The sequence below is a fragment of the Sinocyclocheilus grahami genome, unplaced genomic scaffold (assembly GCF_001515645.1).
Source record: "Sinocyclocheilus grahami isolate Dianchi unplaced genomic scaffold, SAMN03320097.WGS_v1.1 scaffold2746.1, whole genome shotgun sequence".
NCBI lineage: Eukaryota > Metazoa > Chordata > Actinopteri > Cypriniformes > Cyprinidae > Sinocyclocheilus > Sinocyclocheilus grahami.
Genome location: NW_015507924.1, coordinates 10,133 through 20,092, shown reverse-complemented (window position 1 = coordinate 20,092; position 9,960 = coordinate 10,133). Strand labels below are relative to the sequence as shown.

At 37.9% G+C, this 9,960-nt stretch overlaps 2 protein-coding genes across 2 annotated transcripts in view; both read right to left on the bottom strand.

The window, feature by feature from the left end:
* The window catches only part of LOC107575600 (NF-X1-type zinc finger protein NFXL1-like), a gene marked incomplete at its 3' end in the record, with an annotated part of 17,973 nt that extends 17,771 nt beyond the window's left edge, over positions 1 to 202 (bottom strand). Inside the window, exon 1 of the mRNA XM_016261956.1 lies at positions 167 to 202. Within this exon, the coding sequence (XP_016117442.1) occupies positions 167 to 202 (36 nt within the window). The remainder of the gene's footprint in view (positions 1 to 166) is intronic.
* Positions 203 to 3,608: 3,406 nt separating this feature from the next.
* On the bottom strand, positions 3,609 to 5,965 carry LOC107575599 (cGMP-gated cation channel alpha-1-like). Its single transcript, XM_016261955.1, has 6 exons — positions 5,844 to 5,965; positions 5,682 to 5,735; positions 5,543 to 5,587; positions 5,190 to 5,230; positions 4,675 to 4,994; positions 3,609 to 3,894 (listed from the first exon to the last, which is right to left on the bottom strand). Exons 1-6 carry the CDS (start codon positions 5,927 to 5,929, stop codon positions 3,631 to 3,633), a joined length of 810 nt encoding a protein of 269 aa, XP_016117441.1. The 5' UTR covers positions 5,930 to 5,965; the 3' UTR covers positions 3,609 to 3,630.
* Positions 5,966 to 9,960: the final 3,995 nt, after the last annotated feature.

The window sequence follows — 9,960 nt, the reverse complement described above, 5'->3', positions numbered from 1 at the left end:
TTTGCAAATTTGAAGAGGTTGCTGCAGAACAAGACTCGATTGGTGTGGGTTGCCCAGCACACATACTGAATAATTGTGTTCATCACGGGGCAGACACAATAGATGTTGACCTTGAGAATATCATGTTTAAAATCTACCAGTACTTCCACATTTACACTGTGCGCACTGAGAACCTGAAGGAGTACTGTGTTTGTGTTGACATTGAGTACAGGAGGATGCTTTCTCACAGCAAGACAAGGTGGCTGTCATTGTTCCCAGCTACAGATGTTTCCAGCTTTAAAGGCACTCTTTCTGTCACAGCGAAAGCCACACATAGCGATCAAGAAGTTTTTTTGAAAACGACTTCAGTGAGATCTACCTGTGGCACATGCACTCACTCATATCTGTGTTCCACACCCACACTCAACAACTGGACAAGGAGAACAACTCCATCATGGAGGTGAAGAAAATATTGAACAGCATCCACAACATGCTTCTTGAACGTAAGAGCAACAATTTCATGTCCCTTAAAGTTAAAGGGACTACTGGCAGAAAATCGCAGGGATGGACTTGGTGAGGGCTGTGACAAGTTCTGTGCTGATGTGCGAGGCCTGTACAGTGCATGTCTGGAGTATCTGGAGAAGTGGAAGAGCTCTCAGCATTTATGTGGATGGATACGAGAGAGCCACCAGACTGGAATGATAACCCTAAGAGAGAAGGGGGTGCCAACTGATGATGTCAAGTGTTTTGACCAGGTCGCCAATCTGAAGAAATGCATAGCAAGGTGCAACAGTGATGAGGAGCTCATTGGCCTGCAGGTGCACCAGAAGTGGACCAAATACTTTGAGAAGGCCAAAAGCATTGCATGCTACTCAGAACTACTGAAGACCGCACAGCTTGTCTTTGCACGTCTCTCTCAGAACGCAGATGTTGAGAGGGTTTTCTCCCTGATGCCGAGCCGGTGGACAAAGGAGAGGAACCAGCTCTCTGTGGAGTCACTGAAAGGGATTCTATTTGAGAAATACAACTTCAAAGACACTTCTTGCAAAGACTTTCATGCTTATTTGTTAAGCAACAAAAAACTGCTGGGAAAGATCAGCTCTACAGCAAAATATAGACGGACTAACGAGGAGGATGAGGAAGAACAACAGGATGAAGAGGAAAACTAAAGATATAGGTATTTTCTGTTAGTTAGTTTTTGTAAGAGCTGTTTTTGTTAAATTTGGATTGCTAATATAGCAGAGGTATTTTTTTTTGTTATTTAATATTTATTTTTCTAATACAGAAGAGTTCATCTTTCTAATCATACCCCACACAAAACTGATTTCAGTTTCTTCACCTATACTTTCACAATATTTCCTCCAATAGTTTCTTTTCGCATATCTAATTACTTTCCTAACAATTGCTTGCTTCCTCTTATATTCAATAAAATAATTAAAAACATAAGTTTTCCTAACCTTTTTCAGTGATTTATTTTAATTTACTTTAAGTGTTATTGCTTTACTACACTCCTCAGTCCACCAAGGGACTGACTTCTTCCTGCTACTTATTTTACCTTCACCGATTGCTTCCTCAGCTGCTTCACATAGACTATTACTTATTTGATCATTTAGTTCTTCAATCTCCTTTACAGATTCTTCACTTACTGTCAACAAAATCTCACTACGTTCCTTAAATTTGTCCCAGTCAGCTGATTTGAATTTCCATCTAGGCATAATTTCCTCTACATTCACATCCAAATCAATTCCTATTTTGCAAATTATTGGAAAATGATCACTGCCTATTAGATTTTCCTTCAATGTATCCCACACACACCTCCTTCGCCAGGTTTCCAGTGACAATAGTTAAATCTAAGACAGACAATTTCCCTTTTGATAAATCAATTCTTGTTGCCCTTCCATCATTTACACAAACCAAATCACTTCCATCCATTTTCACTTCCCCATAATGTACTATGCCCATTAAAATCTCCACACCAAACCAGACTATGATTATCCACTCCCCTAATTTCCTCAAGAATGTCTCTACTTAATCTTTCACATGGATTATAGTAATTAATTATTCTTTTTTTCTGATCTCCAGCCCACACCTCTATTTCAACTACTTCATATTTATTGCATATTTTAACTGTTCTAAATTGTATTCCTTCCATTACAAATGTAGCCACTCCCCCTCCTACTCCAGAAAGTCTATCCCTACGCACATTATTATAACCCTGTACTTTAAAATCCAACTGAGGCTTAAGCCAAGTTTCCTGAATACAAATTACATGAGGTTTATCATCCTGTTCTGCAATAAAAATTTTAAATTCCTGACCGTTTGAAATTAAGCTCCTTGCATTCCACTGCAAGATTATTAGCACCATTAGGATCCACCACATGATGCCTGCGAGCTTGCCATTTGCATCTTTAATTTATCATTTATCTGTTCTACTGAAACCCCCTCAACATCCAGATACTTTTCTGCACCCCTAATAATAATTTTAATCCTCTCAGTTCTACTCTCAGTTTGCGCTGAGCAATTCACTACCTCCGCCAGAAATGTAACAAATGAAATCTGATCAATTACCATAAGTTTTCCACTCATAGTTCCTCTTCTATGGTCAAATTCATTAATTGGAAGATTCCGTTCCATTCTTTCATCACTTTTAGATTTTGACATCTGAACCTTTTTGAGAGCCTCTGCATAAGTCAGACCTTCTGTCGCTCTCACATTTTGAACTTTCGCAGCTTCTTTCCTGTATTGGCATCCCCCATAACCTGCACTGTGCTCCTCTCCACAATTACAACACTTTAGCTTTACATCTTGTTCACATTTACCATATTCATGATTTCCTCCACATCTGGCACATCTTTGTTTCGTCCGCTTTTCACACTACCAGTCCTTCATTAGTAAGGTATACAAATTAAACATTTATAAAAATAAAAATAAATGTTTTTTTTTAATTACTACACACAGACACACCGAGACACACACACACACACACACACACCCACACACACATACATATATATATATATATATATGTTATTAATATATATTTTTTGTTTGTTTGTTTTTTTGTTTTTTTTGTAATTAAAGCGTCAAAACACAAATGCCATATGAAAGGGTCTGGTCAGAAATTCTTTATTGAAGATGTATTTGGATTTTTTTACAGCCCATTTAGTTCTCGGATTAAACTTTTAACCAATGTTGCCAGAGCAGCATCGTTATTAGTGTTTCTCTCTAAGTATAAATGTTTATTACAAGAGTTTGAGTGAAACTAAATCATACAGTCTTATGCTAACAAAAAGGATTCATTTTTTCTTTATGTTCTCTCATGATAGACATGACAGAATAAACACATGATATAATCAGTCTAACCACAGATACATGCTGTGTACACCGACCATCTGTGCGATATCTTATTTGCATGCTACCTGTTGCATGAAGAGGAAAGAACCAAACAAAGATTTCTCAGATTTCTTCTTCATTCGCACACTGCTATGGTAGACTGACAGCCCAGGATAAATCTGATGTGTATCTACGGTTTTATTCATCCCCACAAATCCGGTCCAAACCACAGGCGGACCACAAAATACACAAGGCTTCTGTTCAAAGTTCTAAAACTAATATAATCTAGTTTAACCAGGTTTATCTGCAGCTTTCATCTCATTCCTTCTCTTCTTTCTTCTCTGCAGTCGCCAGTTCCGGGTCCAGCATCTCGGAGAGAGCCGCTCCGCTGGAGTCTGTGATCTTCTTTTCTAATTTAGTCACACGCTTCTTCAGTTTGCCTTGTGCGGCTTCGTGTTCGGCTAACAGTCGGGCGAAGCGCGTCTGAAGGACATCCAGCACGCTGCCGACCTTGAAGACCTTTTCCTCCATGTCTTTGGGATCGGGACCCTGCTTGGCCAGCTCTAAATCCAGAAGATTGTCCTATAAATAAAAATTATAAAACATTCAAAATGTGAATTGACACTTTTATAGCTTCCGTTTAGTGTGAGGAACAGAGGAACATGTCTGACTTTAGCAATACACAGCTGCGGTTGAAAACTAACCCAGCTAACAAAGAACGTTCTCAGAACTTTGGCTAACATTTGGGCACAGTTTTCTCAAAGTTATGAACAAACGCTCTTCCAGTAACGTTAATGGAACATTTGTTCAGAGTTATCTGGTCTTTATTAATCTTCCCAAAACATTAGCACAAAAATGTTTCTACAATGTTTTATTTCTGAAACATTTTAATTGGGCGTTCATCTAAAGCCCAAAGTATACTTCGGTTTTTACGCGTATGTGAGGTTCTGCCTAGAGTGCGCGTGATGCAGATTTCGTCATCAGAATAGTATGTAGTATGCAGGTCACACATGCACATTGAATTTGTTTTGCACTAATCAGTTGTTCCACAAGCTGGCAGCACTGGCCCGGGCCGCTGTTTCACACTAGAAAACGCAACTAAAGAGACGGAACCGTTAGTACTTGTTTCAAAATGTCTGGAGAACATTCAAAATAGCATTCCCATAATATTTGCATGTTCCTTTAACGATTGTATAACCAAGAATGAAGTAAAAAAAAAAAAAAGTTGTTAGAGAACATTCAGAAATAATGTTTTCGCTATATAATGAAACATTAGAAAAACATTCTTAGAACATATTTTTGTTAGCTGAGAATTCTTCAGAATCGTTAAAGAGTAAATTTTTTATTCCCACTCTTACTGACCGTCATGCCGCGCAGGTTGGAGATTCGGAACACGTTCGGAAAGTTAGTCCGTGTTTCGGTGCGCTGGAAAAACTCGAACAAGCGGTTGACCCTGAGTAGCTTGTTCATGCGAATCTCGGGGTAGTTCAGACCGAAGTAGAAGTAGAAGATGTCGGTCGGAACCATAGAGGCCAGGTCCAGCTTGAACTGGACGCTCTGCATGTAGCGATCACGAAGCTTCTTCTCGTCTTTCACCAGGAGCCCATGTTCCAGATATCCTGCAGACGAGCACAAACAAACCAAGATTTCAACACGCTCAGTGTTCAGTACGGACACGTCTCCTGATTAGGGTTGCAAAGGGGTGGAAAATGTCCAGTAAATTTCCAGAAACGTTCCATGGAAAGTTAAGATAGGGAATTTTGGAAATATTCCAAAGGGAATTAAATGAAAAATTGGAGTAATATATACAAACTGTATCATATACAAACATAAATATAAAAAGTCCCATTAAAAATGTCAGTTGGGGCATGTGGCACTGTTCTGAGGAGTAAGATTAGAAAAAAGCTTGTAAAATACACTATGCAACAGATGCACAGATGTATAAATAGTTAAACAACTGAGACATTCTGGAAAGGTAAAAATATTTTATAATTGATGCTGGAAAAATTAATAGAAATAGTACATTTAGAATATCTGATTTACTGGCTTAGCTAGATGCTGTATAATTCCTCTCTTTCTCTTTCTCTTTCTCTTTCTCTTTCTCTTCTGTTTCTTTTTTCTTTTCCTTCTCCTTTTTTTCCTTCTTCTCTTTTTTCCTGAAATAAAACAAATACGTAGAGTAAACATCAATGAATCTATGAAACAAATTTGAAAAATCATCTCATCTTACTCTTTCTTCTCCTTTTTTTCTTTCTTTTTCTTCTTTTTTTCCTCTCTGTAAATATAAGACAAATAAAGATGAAACCAGTTAAAGCACCTTGTGTAAGTGTGTGCTGTGGTTTGTGTGTAGTGTGTGTACATGAACTCACTCTTCATTGTTATTGTTGGTGTTGGTGTTGAAGAAATCTGGGTGCTTCTTTTCTCTTTGGAAAAAAGTCAAATCAATAACCAATAACTTATCAATCATTAACCAGCCACTTATTTCTATCTGAGATAATCCATTTATCTGTCACCCATAATGCATCGCTCACATAATGTCCTCTGTGGCCATGGCAACCTGCTCCACCCCCTCCAAGTGAAAAGTGGGTGGGTCCACAGGCCTCACCCGAGCAGACATCCCAGCTGATTGGTCAGGCCACCTGCCCGTCACACAGTACTGGAGAAAAAAAAAACACATTTCACATTTTATAAACTGTGCAGATGTAGTTCACAACAACTACACGAATCAGAAGAACTCAGATTGGAAAAAGCCAAATAAACAAATTTTTAAAAATGAATTTCAATGCACTTCAATAATGTCTCAAGTGTGTGTGTCATGGATTTGGCTCTCATCATATGTGTGTTTGACGTGTTTGTCTTCGTTATTTTGCGATGTTCACCTTGAGTGCAGCAGCTTGAGAGATTATCTGTCTGATAATGTGCCTGTCAGCTCTCTTCACTGATTACCTATAAACCCGTTAATCCTGCAGCATTCAGGTTAACTCAACACTTCATCTGTGTTAAAGACTCTACCAGAGGAAACAGATACAGTCACTTCACATTACAGTGCTTCTCTTACAGCAAAATCACGTGTGTTATTTTACCTGTGAACGTGTCTGCAAATATACATGCAAACGTGTAAATGGTTCTCTAATCGCTATGGTTAATATCTAAGAGTTATTAGTTTGATACTTTGGATCAAACACAAGGAATCTGCATTTTAAAAGAAAACGTACTTTGCTGTATTGCTATAGAACAAACACTTCATTTATAGAATGTAAAGATAAATAAATATGAGTTAGAATATTATTAAAGAACTTTGTGTCACAGAGGACAAAATCCACTAATTTCTCATTAAGTTCACTACTTTTACCCACAATTCTTTAAATAATAGAAGAGATGAAAATGTCTAGGTTATTTACTACAGGAACAAATCATTATCAATAGATAAACATTTAAAATGACTTGGGAAACACACAAATACAGGACGGCACCAGACTTTAATGTAAATAAACGAATCCACTGAATGGAAATGATACTGAGGTCAAAGGTCACACACACCAGGAGGAAATGCCAAGTTCTCACAGTAACTCACATCCTGAAAACGAAAATCAGCAGTTCAGTCTCACTCCAGTGTTATTCGATCCAAGGCAAATAACAGAAAAATGATAAGCACAGTTCATTCGTCTTGTTTATCTGCCAGCGTCTCGTGTGTGTAATCAGACAGAATTCACCTCCTCTGTTGCCTTAAATAAAGTAAAACCTCAGTGTTTCTTTGCTTCTTTTTGATATCCAAAGTATAAACTCAGGAGAGTTGAATTTAAAACTGTGATGATTGTTGGGAACGCTTCTGCGCTACAGTCACATTAAAAAGAATTTACAATTTTCTCGATTGCTAACACACTATAACTGATTCATTTGGCCCAATTTTCCAAACCATTCATGCAGTTCCTGAAACAAAGACACGTTTCTCAAAACTTTGAACACATTTCACCTGTTTGCACACACGCTCCAATTTGCTCAGTGTTTTCTGCAAAACTCTACACAAAAACGCTATCATTTTGCACAGGTTTAACCATGTTCTCATTCAGAAAACACAAACACACAACATAATTAACACAAGCATCAACAAATGAACTCAAACAGCACACATTTATCCATGTGTGAACATTCAGTAGCAAAACTGACGACACACAGGTCAGAATCTCAGGATGATATGAACAGGAGTACACGTGATTATGTGTTTTGGAAAATGAATCCTGGTAGTGGGAGACAAAGAGGAATTGGGGGGAATAAAGACGAATGGGATGAGGTCAAAGGTCATTTTGAGCATGTTCTTCTACATGGACTGACCATGAAGGAAGTTGGCCTACAGGCTCATCTACAAGGTTTCAATACTACTTACACAATACACATACAATATAATTACAGTACATAGCAGCAGCACTTCAGATGAGAGAACTTTCATTATTCTATGTACAGTAAATGCTGTAGTACATATGTTGTACACACTCAAACTCATCACTGTTGAATTGATTTGAAGCCAAGTATGTACTGTATTTGTGCAAAACTGAGAGACGACTGTCTAGTGGAGGCAGAGAAGTCTTTTGTCAGAAGACTAAGAAACTGCTATAACAAATAAGGATACTACCAATACTGTAATGCAAATTGGCAGAGGATGCTGAATGAATGAATTTAAAGGGGTCATATGATGTTGCTGAAAAGAACATTATTTTGTGTATTCGGTGTAATGAAATGTGTTTATTTATAAAAAAACACATTATTTTCCACATTCTGTACATTATTGTTTCTCCTCTATGCCCCGCCTTCTGAAACGCGTCGATTTTTACAAAGCTCATCGATCTGAAAAGCGAGGTGTGCTCTGATTGGTCAGCTATCCAGTGCGTTGTGATTGGCCGAATACCTCAAGCGTGTGACGGAAATGTTACGATCCTTACTATGGGATTACATCTCTGCCACAATTCTGCGCGAAAGAGTTTTGTGGAGAAAATGTTTGTCTCGCAAAGAAGAAAGTATTTTGAGCGCACAAAAATCAATTTTGCATTTAAAATAAGTTTTTGGATTTGTGCAGACCTTCTCTTTTGCGCGTGCAACGTTTCACTAGCTTGCTCCCTTGATGCCCGCCCTCAGTGCACTGCTCTCTAAATGCCAACGGCTCGCTTGCTCAACAAAACCCAGCATTACAAGATGCCATAATTCCAGCCAATCAGAGACGAGTCTGCTAAATTCTGATTGGCTGCCTTGACAACCAATCCCAACATTCCTTGACAGCAGAAGAGGAAAAATGCAGTGCATGCATAATTATTATGTAAGTTGGTATTCTGATCATATTTTTTTCCAAGCACATCTGACCAATTCTAAATGACATCAATCTTAATAACTACTATTAATCTTGTATTTAGTTATTTATAATTGATATATAATTAATCATAAAGGCTGTAAGTGAAAAAGTCTTATATTCAGGTGTGCATAATTATTAACCCTTTAGGCGCCAGGGTTTTTTGGAAAAAATGCTGGATTTTGACGTCAAGATTTCAAAAGCTTGTGGCTTGAAAGGGCTTAAAGATAGATATCTACTGTAAATTAATAAAATGTTGGGCATGACCGAAAGTTTATGTGGGGTGTAAATATACTCATTTAATTTGCATATCATGACGTCATCAGGGGCGGCCATCTTAAATTTCATAATATTCAGGAAATAGTAGATATTGAATTGATGTTTGAACTTATTTGCATGTTGTTGTTGTTTTTGTCTTTTTATCCTCATTCCAAATTATCAGAAAAGAGGAAACCAACAATAAAGCAGGAGAAAGTACAAAATTATTACTTTATTACTATACTATATAGTAGTAAAACGCATGTGAACAGTAGCCTACTTTTTGTTCAGTTCATCAGTAATATCCAGGAAATAGTAGATATTGAATTGATGTTTGAACTTATATGCATGTTTTATTTATTTATTTAATTTTTTTTATCCTCATTTCAAATGATCAGGAAAAGAGGAAATCAAAAGTAAAACTATTAGTAACTATAGTAAATTATGACTATATTACTGTGCCATAGTAAAATGCATGTGCCCATTTTTTGATCAGTTGACCAGATATCTGCCCGATCAGGTATCTAGGTGACTAATGGCGCTTTTCCACTGCATGGTACGGCGCGGTACGGTTCACTTTTTAGGGGGTTTTCCACTGGGTACAGTACCTGGTATCTGGTACTTTTTTTAGTACCACTTCGGTTGGGGTTCCAAGTGAACCGTACCGTTACCAAAACGTGACGTGTAAACTCTGCTGATCATGGATTGGCCGGAGAGAATCGTCACTACCTGCGTCACTGAACTTGCGGCACAAACACAACAGAACAGCTAGATTTAAATCAGCACAGCCAGCGAAGGATCGAACGCAACTGTTTTGAACGAGCGCACCTTTTTTTAACAACCAAAAATCTTGTGTGTGTGTTCAGCCGTTGCGGAAGAACAGACGTTCCTCTCGTTGATAACAGAGGAGCGGATCCAGGGCTGGACTGGGACAAAAAATTGGCCCTGGCATTTTTTAGTCCAGGCGGCCCATCACCACATTGAGATATATATATATATACATTATATATATATACACACACACTATACCAGTCAAAAGATTTTGAACAGTA